The 15,680-nt window shown below is 30.9% G+C and overlaps 2 protein-coding genes across 12 annotated transcripts; one reads left to right on the top strand and one right to left on the bottom strand.

Moving 5' to 3' along the window:
* Positions 1–693: 693 nt before the first annotated feature.
* On the bottom strand, positions 694–13,327 carry LOC112726818 ((+)-neomenthol dehydrogenase). 11 transcript variants are annotated; one of them, XM_072208746.1, is made up of 7 exons: positions 12,900–13,327; positions 12,302–12,376; positions 11,987–12,166; positions 11,095–11,196; positions 10,101–10,843; positions 9,836–9,949; positions 694–1,036 (listed from the first exon to the last, which is right to left on the bottom strand). In XM_072208746.1, the coding sequence occupies exons 1-4, from the start codon at positions 13,275–13,277 to the stop codon at positions 11,167–11,169; spliced, it is 663 nt and encodes a 220-aa protein (XP_072064847.1). In that variant the 5' UTR covers positions 13,278–13,327; the 3' UTR covers positions 694–1,036; positions 9,836–9,949; positions 10,101–10,843; positions 11,095–11,166. The 11 variants fall into 11 exon arrangements, with proteins under 11 accessions (XP_072064847.1, XP_072064849.1, XP_072064850.1 ...); XM_072208748.1 differs by lacking the exon at positions 694–1,036 and adding an exon at positions 5,456–6,152; XM_072208749.1 differs by lacking the exon at positions 694–1,036 and adding an exon at positions 6,586–9,496.
* Positions 5,523–9,322, top strand: LOC112729675 (zinc finger CCCH domain-containing protein 48). The gene is made up of 8 exons (XM_025779839.2): positions 5,523–5,594; positions 5,682–6,427; positions 7,132–7,317; positions 7,401–7,502; positions 7,623–7,769; positions 7,860–8,039; positions 8,168–8,265; positions 8,362–9,322. Exons 2-8 carry the CDS (start codon positions 5,840–5,842, stop codon positions 8,486–8,488), a joined length of 1,428 nt encoding a protein of 475 aa, XP_025635624.1. The 5' UTR covers positions 5,523–5,594; positions 5,682–5,839; the 3' UTR covers positions 8,489–9,322.
* Positions 13,328–15,680: the final 2,353 nt, after the last annotated feature.

Here is a 15,680-nt window from a genome sequence, read left to right as displayed (position 1 = left end):
TGGTAACTCTGGATTTAGTTATCAACCTGTTATATATGTTATAGGCGTACACACAGTTGCTAAAATGTTCACTCTTATGATTCCAGTTCTGGTCAATTTCTGTGTGTCGAAGTACAAATTTCCCTTCACTAGAACTGGCTCTGCTTTGACAAGATACTAAGCAGAAAAGTTTGATTGTCTAGAACCTTTTGAGCTAATTCTTTCCCGTTATGCACATTTTCTATTTTCTAGAGTTTCTCTTTTTCACTGAGCATTCATGTGTTACTAATGTAGTATGTTACTCGTGCTTTAGGTACTGCATGGTGCTTTTTGCAGGCATTGCAGCTGAAGCTCTTGTTTATGGTGAGGCAGAGGGGGGAGAAAATGATGAAAATCTATTCAGAAACATCTGGCTTCTTTTGGAGCCCCCATTATCTTTAGCTGAGGTATCTCCACAGTGCACAATCGACTCCCCTGTTCTGATGGTATATATTCATACTTGATACTGAAATTTCAGCCTTAACGTTCTTGCCTTGAGAAGATGCCTAATCAAGCATGATGGTCGGTTTTACAATCTTATAATTTGCTCCAGTGGCACAGAGCTGCGCACCGAGCTGCCATTAAAGTGTTGGAAATTGGTGCCAGTCTGAGTATAGTAATTAGGAGGATTGAGGAAACTTTGTATTGCAAGAAATGATCCTCAGAAGTTCAGAATTATAGACAAAAGCATTTTGTATATTCAACCTACTTACAGGGCCAACATCTCTTCTCTTCTTACAAGTATTCATTCACTTTTAGTCTTACAAGTACTTTGCTTTGTTTATTTTCTCATGCAGGGTTGTTGCAGCTGCCAACTGGTTTTACTGGTCTGCATATAGTTTTCAGATGCCCCTCTGTTGGACCTTGTATAGGATGAAAGAGTGCCATGCTGCAAACAAATGAAGACTTTCAGCTTCAGCAAGTGACCTCTTTGTTCACTTCAGTGTTCACACTGAGACATGAGCCATTCCAAAAGTTGCACGCCCCGCTGGGTATATTATATTCTGTTGCAAACAACCTGTAATTCCCATATTGTCATATTGATATGGAGTTTGTATATTATATTTAAGCTAGACAAATTGGTTATGTTCAAACCTAAACTCCCTAGAAACTGAGCTAGATTAATCTTTTTTATTTTTATGTTGGCCTACATTCCCTCCCAAAAATTCATTATTTGAGCTATGAATTTAATTTTAATTATGTTTTATAACTAACTAATAATAAAGACTTGATATGTTGGCCTACATTCTCAGGTTCTTTGTTCTTCTCTGCATAGAGAGTTGTATCAGGTTCAATGTTAAATTGAGGATTTGAAACAATTTTTCGTGTCAAAAAGTGCGCATTGAAACGTGTGTGTTGAAAAGAGTGAGAGTGTGTTCACACGCGCTGGGTAATGAAACTAATTTTTGTTAGATTTGGACCAACTTGATTAAATTTGACTGCTAAAAAGTCTTGGATGTGTGGCAGAACTGATATAATAAAACATAATTTTGATTGGAACAAATGTCTTTTAAACCGTACTGAAAACATCATATGAATGATCATAAATTCATAATAATGATAGCGTATTAGACTACTATCAGTTGCAATTTTTGTGTTTTGATTTAGTTTTGGATATGAAATCTAACAAATTCAAACTATATTATTTATACCTCATATATCTCATATATATGGTTAGGATTGGATAGTTTAGATTTAAAAAAGAGAATGTTTAGTTTAGATTTAAATTTTTTTTAATACAAACTCATTTTTATCAATGTAAAAATGACACAAATAAAGAAAAAAAATGCTAAAATTAAAGTATTATAAGAAAATTATACGGTGAATGATTGAACCAAGATATTTTTATTATATTTACATAATTAAATTTTACAGTAATTGTGTATCGAAAAATCAGTTAGAAAACAAAATATGTAACAGAATCAGTTTTGAGCTATAAATGAATTTCATAATGATACTATTTAATATTTATTGATGATTGATTTTTGTCGGTTTAATTTAATTTTGGATGTTATGAAATCTTTTTCTGATTAATGCCCACCGTCAACGAAACCTATAAATAAAGGACGTGATCCAATTTTCTTTTACACTATTATACAAACACTCACTTACACTCTCTTCTTTGCTGATTCAGTGATTCTAATTCTGATCAGTTTTATTGCACTTTCCGAATTCAATTCTACTCTTAATTCAGGTTTGCTTCTTAGCACGTTACCTTCTTTGGAATTTCTTTTTTTTCTTCCTTAGTGTTCATATTGTATTTTACTTAAGTGGTGTTAAGTTGGGTTGATGGGATGAGGGAATGGTTTCTGCAGCTTCTTCTAATTGGGTGAATAAAAAAAGAGTATCACGTTTAAACAAAATATCAATAATAATAAAAATAAGGGTTTTTACTTAAATAAATTTTATAGAACCCAAATTTATTGGATTCCTCTGAAATGAGATTTGCAACGTGATTATCCTCTTCCTATTATTATATAAATCGTCATAGGCTGTGTAGGATTAAATAAAACGTAAATCATTTCAACCTGGAACGATTAATGCATAATCTGGTAAGGAAAACAAAGGGGAAATCGTGTCAAGGTCCCTCGAGTTAAAAGGATAACGTAACGTTCCAGGCTGGTAAGTTTAACATGTTGTTGGGTTAAACCTCATTAGGCTGCCACGATTTACATACAAAGGAGACTCTACTCACCCTAGCGCGAGTAACACAAACTGGACTGGGACGATTTATGCTTGCAATGTTGTTGAGTTGATTGCTTGGCAAAACTAACTACGTTAATATGTTGGATCATATGTGTTGGATCATATAGTATATGATTAATGTGCAATTTAGAATAATTTTGAATGAAGACGTTGTGCGATGGTGGGTTTAATGATTTAGGGTGTATGTAGTTTAGCATAAGACGTTAGATATTAGGCTTCTTAATAGCTTAGTTAACACTCAGAGTGATGGTTGCATAATAAGGTACTTTTATTTATAATATTTTAATTTAAATTATATCTATTTAAATTTTAACTTAAAAAATAAAAATATACTTTTTATAATTTCAATTATTGATTTCATTGAGAAGATTAAATTAAATTAAAAAAAATACTAACAAATTATAATAAAAGAGTACTAAATTTTAATATATAAATTTTAGTTTTTTCTTTAAAAAAATGTCAAAAGGTGTTAAAAAATATTATTTGCATAATATAAATTTATGTTGTTTTAAGTAACATAAATTTAAGTTTTTATGAAATTTTTAGTATTCGTTGTTTATATAATTTTTTTAAATCATTTTTATTAATGCATATTTTTTATAGAATTTTTTTTGTCATTTTTTATTTGACTTCATATAAATTTTAATTATTAATTCTATTAAAAAAAACCAAACTAAATAAAAAATACTAACAAATTATAATAAAAAGAGTACTACATTTTAATACATAAATTTAAGTTTTTTTAAAAAAATGTCAAAAGGTTTTAAAAAATATAATTTTGCATAATATAAATTTATGTGATTTTGAATAACATAAATTTAAATTTTTATAAAATGACAAATAAAATTTTATAAAAAATATGTATCAATAAAAATGATTAAAAAAATCATATGAACAATGAATACTAGAAATTTCATAAAAACTTAAATTTATGTTATTCAAAACAATATGAATTTATATCATTTAAAATTATATTTTTAACACCTTTTGATATTTTTTTAAAGAAAAAAGCTTAAATTTATATATTAAAATTTAGTACTCTTTTTATTATAATTTGTTAGTATTCCTTTTTTTAATTTAATTTAATCTTATTAATGAAATTAATAATTAAAATTATAAAAATTATATTTTTATTTTTTAAGTTAAAATTTAAATAGAAATAATTTAAATTAAAATATTATAAATAAAAGTACCCTATTATACATAAATCGTGCCAGAGTGACTAGGGTCTCTTTTGTGTGTAAATCGTGGCAGTCCAATGAGGTTTAGTCCAACAACATGTTAAACCTACCAGTATAGGACAATTTACGTTTTTCTTTTAACTCTAGGGACCCTGGCATGATTTACCCTTTGTTTTCCTTACCAGATCATACATTAATCGTTCCAGGCTGAAATGGTTTACGTTTTATTTAATCCTACACAGCCTAAGACGATTTATATAATAATAGGAAGAGGGTAATCACGTTGCAGATCTCATTTCAGGGGAATCCAATAAATTTGAATTCTATAAAATTTATTTAAGTAAAAAATCCTGAAAATAATAAAAGTGGTTAATTTAAGAGTAATACGTATGTTATTAAAAACTTTTACTCTAAAATAAAAAGTATACTTTATCTTTTATATTTGTATCATGGAATATTGAATAATTGTTAACTTGTATGAAATTTAAATAATTAAATAGGACTATAATAGAGAAAATATATAAAATAATTTTTTTTATTAGATTGAAAAAAAAAAAAACTTTGTTGTTTCATAATCAAATTGGCCGTTATTGTTTTTAGAATAGGATTTTAATCACCAATAAATTAAGTGCACTTGAATTTTGTTAGGATTGGATAATGTAGATTCGAAAAAGAGAATGTTTATTTTAAATTTAAAATCTTTTTTAATATAAACTAAATTTTATCGGTGTAAAAATGACAAAAACATAAAAAAAAATGCTAAAATTAAAGTATTATAAAAAAATTATACGGTGAATGATTTGAAACAAGATATTTTTATTAAATTTATATAATTAATTGTATATGTCGCAGTAACTATGTATTGAAAAACTAGGGCCGTCAAAATGGGCTAAACCCATCGGGCCAGCCCGTTTACCCGTTTAAATGGGCGGGCTTTTTCTCTAAAATTAAGCCCATTTAAATTTCGGGCTAAACGGGCTGAGCCCGATTAACCCGAAAAAAATAACGGGTTAAATGGGCTAGCCCGCGGGCTAAACGGGTGGCCCGTTTAATTTTTTTTTACATTTTTTTTTAAAAAAAGTTGCATTTTTAGCCAATATTTTCCCGATTCGACCCGAAAATCCGACCCATCAACTAAAAAAATATTTTTTTTAATGGTTTTTGACCTAAAAGGGGTACTTTTTGTCAAAATATTTTTCAAAAAATAAAATAAAATGATAAACGGGCTGGCCCGTTTAACCCATCGGGCTGACCATAAACGGTCCGGGCTAAAAAATTCTGGCCCACGAATAAAGTGGGCTTAAACGGGCCAGCCCGTTTAACCCGCGGGCTTAACGGACCGGGCCTAAATGGGCCGGGCTAGCCCGTTTGACAGCCCTATGAAAAACCAGTTAGAAAAAAAATGTAACAGAATCACTTTCGAACTATAAATGAGTTTCATAATGATCCTATTTAATATTTATTGATTATTGATTTTTGTCGGTTTAATTTAATTTCTGATGTTATGAAATCTTTTTCTGATAGTTAACGAAACCTATAAATAAAGGACGTGATTCAATTTTCCTTTACACTATTATACAAACACTCTCTTACACTCTTCTTCGCTGAATCTCTCCTACTCTGATTCAGTGATTCTAATCCTTATTAGTTTTATTGCACTTTCCAAACTCAATTCTACTCTTAATTCAGGTTTGCTTCTTAGCACGTTACCTTCTTTGGAATTTCTTTATTTTCTTCCTTAGTGTTCATATTGTATTTTACTTGAGTGGTGTTAAGTTAGGTTGATGGAGAACTGGGGTAACAGAATTTGGGTTTTGATGAGGGAATGGATTCTGCAGCTTCTTCTAATTGGGTTGTTGTTTAAGTTTTGGAAGAGATTAATGAGCAATGAAGGGTGTTATTGATGGGAATACTGTGTTTTATTTAGTAGTATCATGGCTATTATAACAACAACAAAGAGAACTGAACGGTTCCGTCGAACAACACCACCAACATGCAAGTATTGGCTAGCTGGGAGATGCAACAGAAATCCTTGTCAATTTTCACATAGCTTACCAACCTCGCCATCCAATGTATACTATAATGCCAATACGACATATAAGCATTCGAAAAAGCCCGATTCGTCCGTTGAGAAGATGGCCAGTTCCTCTGCTAAGAAGGCAATAAATTGCGCACCCAAGGCCTTCAAGAAGCCAGAAAATTGTGCACTAAAGGCTGTTGAGTGCAGACCAGAAGCAGAAGCTATATCTGTTGAGAAGCCAAGCAAGTGTGAACAAAAGGCAGAAGCTATATCTTCCGTTGAGAAGCCAAGCAAGTGTGAACAAAAGGCTGTATTGATTGAAAAGACTGCAGACGTGGAAGATGTGGCCACTGTTGCTAAGGCTTGTGTGGATAAATCACGTAGTATTTGCAAATATTGGATGACTGACAATTGTGTGGACGGTGACTTGTGTCAGAATTTGCATTCATGGTTTTATGGTGATGGGTTTTCTACACTTGCAAAGCTTCATGAACACAAGGAGGTATATACATGTCCGATTCCACCTTTTATTATTTGATATGAACACACGAAAGTGTATTTTGTCTTGGTTTAATTTGAAAGTTAAGTGAATATTGCAATTGAAATAAGTTTGAGGGCTAGGAAATTTGAATATAAGCAAAAAGTAAAAAACAGCAGAGATGCCATAACTGAGTTGCAATAAATTAAAAAAAATTCAACACGAAGCATAGGTGTCTATATTGTATTAGTTATAAACTTATAATCCCAATATTTGTTTCTAAAATCTAAAGAATCCATTCTATAGAAGCATCTATAGAAGCAACCATGATAAGAGACATTAAGAACTATGGAAAATTGAGCCGTAATTTTTTAGGCCAGTGCTTAGCACCTGCTTCACATAAAAATAACCGTGTTTGCCTAGCTCAGAATAAATTAGAATAGAAGATCCTTAGTTTAAAATTGATATGGAAATGGAATCTAATACATTTTACATACACTGCATTTATTTTATTGTCATTCAAGTATTAAGCAAGACAGCAAGACAGCATTTATTTTATTGCCATCAACACGCATATTAGAAAATGTATATTAGAAATCTTACCCACCTTGCCGAAGAGTATCAAATCTAATTAGGACACGCTCTTACATAAGAGCAACATTCTACTAATATTTAAAAGTGCCATTGAGTTGGATTCGTTTATGCTAATATTCAAATTTTGTTAATAGGCAATCACTGGCATTGCACTGCCGGCTGGTTCAAACAAACTTATTTCTGGTAGCACTGACGGCACAGTTCGGGCATGGGACTGCAACACTGGCCGTTGTGTTAACATGATCCATCTTAATTCTCAAGTTACCTCACTCATATCTGAGGGCCCATGGATTTTTGCCGGTGTGAAAAATGCTGTGAAGGTATGTTTTATTGTAATAATGATATCTTATGTACAGGAGCTTTAACTGTAAACTTATAATTTGATTGTGGTTGTTTTGTTAAGGCATGGAATATTCAGACGGGTGCAGATGTTACTCTTGATGGACCTAAAGGGCAAGTCCTTTCCTTGAATGTTGGCAATGATATCCTCCTTGCTGGAGCAGAGGTAAATTACCTTGCAGTGATTTAAGATTGTTGTAATTCAACCTTGGTTACTGATTATAACTATGACATTTCAGCTACTTTTGCTGTCCAATAGTTTTTAAATAATCTATTTAAATTGCAGGATGGTGTTATTTATGCTTGGAGATGCAGCTTTGAGACTCCTTTCAAACTGGTTGCAACACTAAGTGGTCATAGTAAACCAGTGGTTTGTCTTGCTATTGGATGTCACAGGATGCTTTATTCTGGATCCATGGACCATAGCATTAAGGTAGTGTTTTTGTTTATTTATTTATATGCTTCATGTAATTTGCACACTATTCCCCTTTAGCTAAGCAATTTCTTACCCTGCTATCTACAGGTTTGGGACCTTGATACATTCCAGTGCACAATGACACTTAACGGGCATACCAACGTTGTCACATCACTTATTTGCTGGGACAATTACTTGTTATCGGGTTCATCTGATTGCACAGTCAATGTTTGGGTGTGCACCGAGGAGGGAACTCTAGAAGTGACATACACTCACACTCACCAAATTGTAAGTTGTTCAACCACTAACCTTTGTTCACAAATACGTCTTTAAGCTGATATTTTGATTTTGTTTAAGAAGGAGATGATTGGTTTGTCCAATTCATTTTTTTATTTTTATTTTATTTGTTATTATAGGCTGTTCTTGGACTGTATGGGATGACTGATGCAGAGGCCAAGCCAATATTGTTCTGCTCGTGCAAAGATAATTCAGTTCGTATGTATGAATTGCCTACGTGAGTGATGATAAATCTTTCATCTACTTGTCTTGCTACTTTCACTGGGCTTGTTTTTTTTACTGTTGTAGCTACTTACTGTGCCTACTTCTACAGGTTTCTAGAGAGAGGTAGACTATTTACGAGACAAGAAGTTCGATCCTTTCAGATAGGCCCTGGCGGACTCTTCTTTACTGGAGATGGGACTGGTTTGCTGAATGTGTGGAAATGGTTAGAAGAGTAGTAAAATACATAAGATTTTGAGTTACATGATGAGTTATTCTAATTACTTTGATGTGGTGACCTTATCTTTATTCTCTGAATGTATGAATTAACTGAGCATACTTGATGTTGGGGTTGGGCATATTGGTTCTTGAGGTACAAGAATTTAGAGAAGTATTATTGATTCTCTGAAATATAAAAAAGATTGATTCTTGAAGCAAAAGAAACAGCAAAAAAATAAGAAAATAAAAAAAGAAAAAGGTCCGAGACTTTGAGCATCAATGGTTAAAAGCATCAATGGTTAAGAGGGTCGAAAATTGGCCTAAAAAGCTCAAAAGAGTTGTTCTCCCTAACTATATGCTTGTGGTGTGAAAGTGTTAAGTAATCCTTGAGACTGAACATTTAAAGTCGTGACCTAAAGCTATTAAAGAGTACGCTTAAGGCTCTGAGCACCACTGTCTGGGAATTTAAGCAAAGCTAAATTCGAATCTAAAGGGTTCCCCCAGTTAAGTGCTTGTGGTGTTTATGTATCAGGTGGTAATACTTGAAAACAAAACACTTAGAGTCACGGCTAGGCTCAAAGGTGCAAAGCACCAAAAGAAATAAAAGCTGTGTTCAAGAATCAAGAAAAACTTAAAAGAAGAGAGTCAATAATATGATCCGGATTCTAATTCTAAGGGATACCAATATTGCTGAACTTCAAAGGAAAGAGAGATGCCAAAGCTATTTAGAAATAGAGAGTGAGTAGCCCCATTCAGTAATTAGACCTAGCTTCATCTGACAACTCTAACTTCCAATGTATAATGTAACATTCTATGTATTATACAATCCTCAATAAGACCATCAATTTTGAAAAGGATGCGTGTTGTTTTAAATTCTTCATTTAACTTCTGAAATTATAATATCGGTTTTGATTTTTTTTAAGGAGAAAGAAAGAAAAAAGTGACCAATTGAAAAACTACATAATAATAGGCAACATAATTTTGGACTGTTAGAACTTTTCTGCAGCATTTAGGTCTCTTCGCAGAACCTGAAAGCAGTACACCCTTACTTTTTTTAATTACAAGCTTCAAAAAGTTATTTATAAGTATAAACCCTTTCCAAGATGGAAAATTTGACTCTTAATTGGAAATGCACTCGAGCTTTAAGTTCATGGTTGAAAAAATGTAAGGATGAAAATCTTGAGAGTTTGAATAAACTTTACCGTTTTAATGATGATGAGCATAATAAGTCTAATGTGCCAATTGAATTATTTGAGAAGACACCCAACTTGGAAACAATGGAAGTAAGCTATTACTATGATGAAACCCTCAAAAATAGATGAAGCTAGTAATAAGGAGATTATTGGAAACTTAAAAAAGAATTGTACCTCTTCAAATTATGTGTGTTGCAATCCATCAATGGGTTAGAATAGTATACTTGTCAAAGCCGCTGTGTCGAATGTCCAAAATTGATAACACTAGTACTATAGCCTTCCTCCAATCTGAAAGAATTGAACATAGAATCATGTGAGGCAGAGGCAGAGGCATTGCTACGTCTATTTACACCTTCAACAGCGAAAATATTAATACGCCCTGAGGAGTTGCAAGTTGAGTATTGCAAATCAAGTTTCTAGAAGGATTCAAGTTTCTTACAACTCGAGTGATGATTCGGTCTTCCACCATGATCTTAATGCTGCTGCAGTATGACAGTTTCTAAGTCAGGTAATAAATAAATAAATAAAGATTCTTCAAATAAAATTTTATTATGTCCAAGTTTGAAATAATTTCTACACTTGGTTATATCAACTGAAGTGATGAACAATTTATTTTCAGTGATTTCAAATTTAAGCAACAGAATGGAACAGAAATCATTTAATCTTTTAAGCTGATTGATCTGATTCTTATTAACAGATTACTTTATGGATAATAACAACTTAATTTAACCACATATGTGTGTGTTGTTAGTTCTATGATGCATATTCCAGAAGGGTGTGAAATTTCATCAAATGCATTACTACCATTTCATTTACTTTCTTCCCTGAATGATTTGAAAGAGTTGGTGGTGATAAAATCGAAATGTGATTCTATTGAGCCAATATTTGATGTAAAATATTCTTCACCAACACAAGATCCAAACATGATTGACATTCCCAGTGGTCGATAGTGGCTTCAAACAGATATTCAACTCACAAAGGCCTTTGCTTGACACCCAAAATTATACCAAAATTCTTTCACAGCTTAAATCCATAGGTTCTGAGCAAACCTGGATGGCCCCATTTCTTGAAAATCTTGAACACTTGAAAATTTTGGCATGTAATTGTTTGATGAACTTGGCACCATCTACTGTATGTCTTAGTGATTTGTTTACATCCTCAACTGCTAACAGTTTTGCTCAACTGAAAAAGATGTCCATATCAAACTGTGAGTTGTTAGAGACAGTAATCGAGTTAACATAATCATTGAATCAAGGTACCAGACAATATAAAATACTATGACAACCAATTTCGGCTAATATTATAGCAGATTACTAAATAAGACCAACATAAAGCACACTAAAGATTATTTTTTGTTAAATTTGAAATTGGAATGTTTCTTCTAATTGAATATACATAACCAAAAACAGAAGAAATGAATATACATAACCAACCTCAATTGGATTAGAATGAAGAAACTTCATTCTGAGAATAGAAAAGGCCAGAAGAGGCATTTGAAAGCAATGCTATTTTGACAGCACTAGCAGCACCTTCTTCTGCCGTTAAAAATCCAGTATTGGCAGTTATATCAGTTTTAACATAACCTGGACACACACTATTGATGCATATAGTAGGGTACTTTTTAGCAACAATTCTTGTATATGCATTCATTGCAGCTTTTGAGATAATATAGGCACCAAGAACCTTAGGCCATCCTTTTCTTTCTAAACACCCTTCTTTGATATCTTTCAGAAATTCATTCAACACTTCATCAACTCTCTCTTCTGTAAGGTTTTCAGCATGGAAAGCAATAATAATAACAGTGACAAAACAGAATCATAAAATAGTAATGGGGAATAAAAAATAATAAAATAAGCCTATTAGTAGAGCAACAACCAAATTTAGCGAAGAAATCTAAGATCTACTTAGTTTTTAAAAAAAATTAATTATTCTGTTGGTCTTCATAATTTCATCAAAATTTTAATTAGATTCTTTTCGTCTAAAAGTTTGTTATTGATTCTCTAAATTAAATAAAAACTTGCTATTCTATTGGGTCTTTTTTAACTATTTTTTGTTGAAAAATCAATTTTATTTTAAATATTTGATTTTGTGTTTGATGTAGAATGAATATGGAATATTCTAAAAGCAAATATTTTAGCATTAGCGTGTTTTATTCTGAAAAATAATCAATAATAAAGATTTAATTACAAATTTTTACCTAATATAAAGATCTAATTACAAATTTTTAAACTATAAAAATCTAATCACATAATTAGTAAAACTATGGAGATTATTAGAATAATTAAACTTAAAAAAACACACAAACAAAGAGAGTATCCTAGCTACCTTTAACTTTCCAAGGGAGGATAATACATTCACAATTCTTGGTGATTCAGATAATTGGAGAAAAGGAAGAAGAGCTTCAGATGTTCTTTTAGCACCATAATAATTTATTTGCAAGCATTCTTCAGCTACTTCGAATGTTTGAACGATTCCGGCTTTCTCTATTACATCATCTAATAATTCCTAAAAATTTCACCCAATTCAATATACTAAGAAAACATCTTAGCTTGTGTTTGGTATATATTTTTTAAATTCTAAAATAGAAAATGTTGAAAAATAAAAAAAAATAATGAATCAAACTGGGTGTAAAATTCTTACCCTGCTTTTCAATAACACTTGAGGGACCAAATCATTGTCCTTAATCACAAGTCCACCAATCCCTGCATTGTTGATCTACAAAATGCAATTCTTTTCTTCAAGAATAATATTCAAATATCAATATATATGACAAGGAAAAAGATAGAATCCATTTCAATTGAAAGCTACCAAGTCAAGGTTATTAATTAAGGCAATGAACTCATTCCTGGTTGGTATCCAAAATGAATAACATAAACCCTAAACATGACTTGATAGTAAACCTCTTAAGTCTTAGCATGCAGAGCTTCATACGAGAAGTTTAATTTATTACATTCTGAACAAATTAGTCAATTTCATTTTTTTAGTAGAATTGTAAGAAAAAAAAATCCTTAACATGCAACTAACAAACATGAAAATAAATGAGAAAATCCCAAATCATACAATAGAAAATTTATATATATATAGTTGACTAAATCAATGAAACTTATTTCTGAGTAGAAAAATGCAAACATGGAAATTTTATTTTCACATAATTCATCCTGTATCCCCTTCCATGCAAACAAAAAAAGAAAAAGAAAGTGATATATATATATATATGGAATTTAATTTGTCAAGTTACCAAAATGTGGAGTTTTCCAAATTCGGATTTGATGAAATTTGCAAGAGAATCCACACTAGCAGGATCACCAACATCAAGGTGGTGAAAGAGGACAAGATGAGAGAGATGTTTGAGAGTTTCCAAAGCATGAAGGCCTCTCTTCACATCTCTTGAAGTCAACACAACCTTCACTCCATTTGAAGCTAATTGCCTTACTATTTCTATTCCAATTCCTTTGTTTGCTCCACTCACAACTGCATATCTGATTAATTTGGAAAATAATGTAACTCTATTTTTCTTAGAAAAAAAATACTGAAAATAAAAACTAAAATCAAACAGATCCTGTTTAACATCAAAATAGGGTTTGAAGTGGGATGAAGTATATAAAAAAAAGAGCATTGAAAATGGTAGTGTCTCCAGCAAGAATACTACAAGAAAATGGAGTTGTACTTTACTTTTGTTGTGCTTATTCCATCTTTAATTTGAGGCTTTGTTCGTTTCTAACGGAGAAATCAGAGAAGAAGATATCATGAGCACTATTTCCATGCATGTATGCCACTTGCCATGATTTCCCTCTTACAAGTTTGCTGAGATAACAATAATCAATTTGAGTATAGTTTGTTTTGAGTTTTTAAATTGATTAATTTGTTTCAGTTTTATAACCGTTAATTAAGAAGTTAGCCTTTTACGTAAATTATTTCTTAGCATGAATTACTACTAATAGGATGCTGACTAGAGATTATTGTGAATAGTTAATGCTACTTGGGATGCTAATTTTGTTTGATAATGATACATATAAATGGTTCCTTAATATGTTGTTATTGCGCATTTTTCAGAGGGTACCAAGGCTATGTACGCCGCTCTTGGGTCCTCATAATTTATTTTCGTTAAACACTATCAATAAAAGGCTAATCACACACTTAGAAAGTGTTTAGTTTGTATTTTCATTTTTTATTTTTGTTTTTAATATTTTTTATTTTTTAAAATTTATAAAAAAATGTGAAAATAAAAAATAAAAATTAAAAATAGAATTTTATTATTTTTACTATTTTCATTTTTTCTTCACAAAATTCAAAAAATAAAATACATTAAAAATAAAAATAGAAAATGAAAACACAGACCAAACGTATCTTTAGATTTCGTTTAGTTCTGAGAAAAGAACAAAATAAGATACTGAAAACAAGACACAAAAAATAAAGATATAAAAATTAGTATTCTTATATTTTATTTGGTAATAAACTAGAATAATTATAAAAATTTAATTTATTCTATTTTTTAATTTAAAAATTTGAGAAAAAATATAATTATAAAATATTAATAAAAATAATAAAAAATAAAAAATAAATTGTGTCTTTTGTTATTAGTGTAAAACTGTAAATATATTTTTTTGTCAAAATAAACATAAAATATACTAATTCAATATTTTTTTATATAATATTTTTATCTATTTTTTATCTATCAAATATAATTTTATATCTCTATATTTTTATTTTAGTGTCTCATATTTATAAATAAATATAACTTTAAAATATATTATTTAATTATAATTTTTATATTTCTTAAATCTAGACTAATTTGATCGTTAAAATCTCTTATAAGTATTATTTTCATCCGACTCAAAAGTCTCGATCCACATTTAAAAAATCATACTAAATAAATACTGCTAAGCATATGTCATTCGACACACTTGTCATCCTTCTATGTATTAAATAACAGTGACAAAGTTTTATTCATTTGTCAAATTTACCACTAAATTGAAACCTTGTGAAAAAAATTGTGTGCTTATTAGTCATGAAGTGAAAATTTGTTCTATAAAGATCTAACTATATACACACTTTATCTTCCGTCTCTACTTCTTTTACTCACTTTTTTTTTGGAAAAATTTCTCTTTTCATAGCTATTCTTGTCTACTAGCAAGATAAAGACAGAGGCAATGCTATGGTGTAGAAGTTAAAAAGCTTCTACACATAAAGAATTTACGTGGCTTGTGTTTAGAAATAATTATTAGAATATCATAATTAGAGAACAAAATCAGAAAAATATCAAAGAGGATTAGGAAAAAATCAATGTAATTTATTAGGATATTATTCCATAACGAGTATACTCTTAGCGTACTCTTGATCTATATATTGGTAAGAACTTTGTAATCAAAAATGAGAAATATGAATAACAAAATATTTTTTTTCCTAAACTCTTTGTACCATGGTAACATGGTATCAGAGCAGAGTTAGGTTCTAGGGACTCAAAATCAACCATTTCTTTACAAATTGCAAATATGCTGCGCAATAGTTTTGGAATGCGATCATTACAAACCAATTCTGACAATTTGTCAATTGGTTTCAAACTAAAAGGATATGATTATCCATTATGGACAACTCTGATGAAAAAAGCAATTGGTGGAAGAAGAAAGAAGAAACACACCAAAGAAAACTGCTTTAATATTGTGGGTTACTCAGATTGGTGGAAAAATAATCCCAAGTCATCAAGAAATCAGAATAAGGGAGCCGTAAGCATCTCAGAAGTCACCAGTAGCGGTGGCAAGGCCAGAAGAGAGAAAACAAGTCACGATGGTAAGGCAGCTGCGGCGGTAATAAGGGCAAGGACTACTGAACTCCTTGGCTGCTCAGCCCAGACCGCGACTCAATATAAAGGGGATACCCAAAATCAAAATCCAATTAAAAAGATAAATGATTGGATTTTCGATTGTGGGGCTACCGATACTATGACTCATGACCTCCATGATTTTAATAGCTTGACTATACCCTCAAAAGCTCATATTGAAACAGCTAGTGGAGAATTAAT

Source organism: Arachis hypogaea, chromosome 12, assembly GCF_003086295.3.
Source record: "Arachis hypogaea cultivar Tifrunner chromosome 12, arahy.Tifrunner.gnm2.J5K5, whole genome shotgun sequence".
Lineage (NCBI taxonomy): Eukaryota > Viridiplantae > Streptophyta > Magnoliopsida > Fabales > Fabaceae > Arachis > Arachis hypogaea.
The sequence above is the reverse complement of the archived record's forward strand: the minus strand, read 5'-3'. Positions and strand labels throughout refer to the sequence as shown.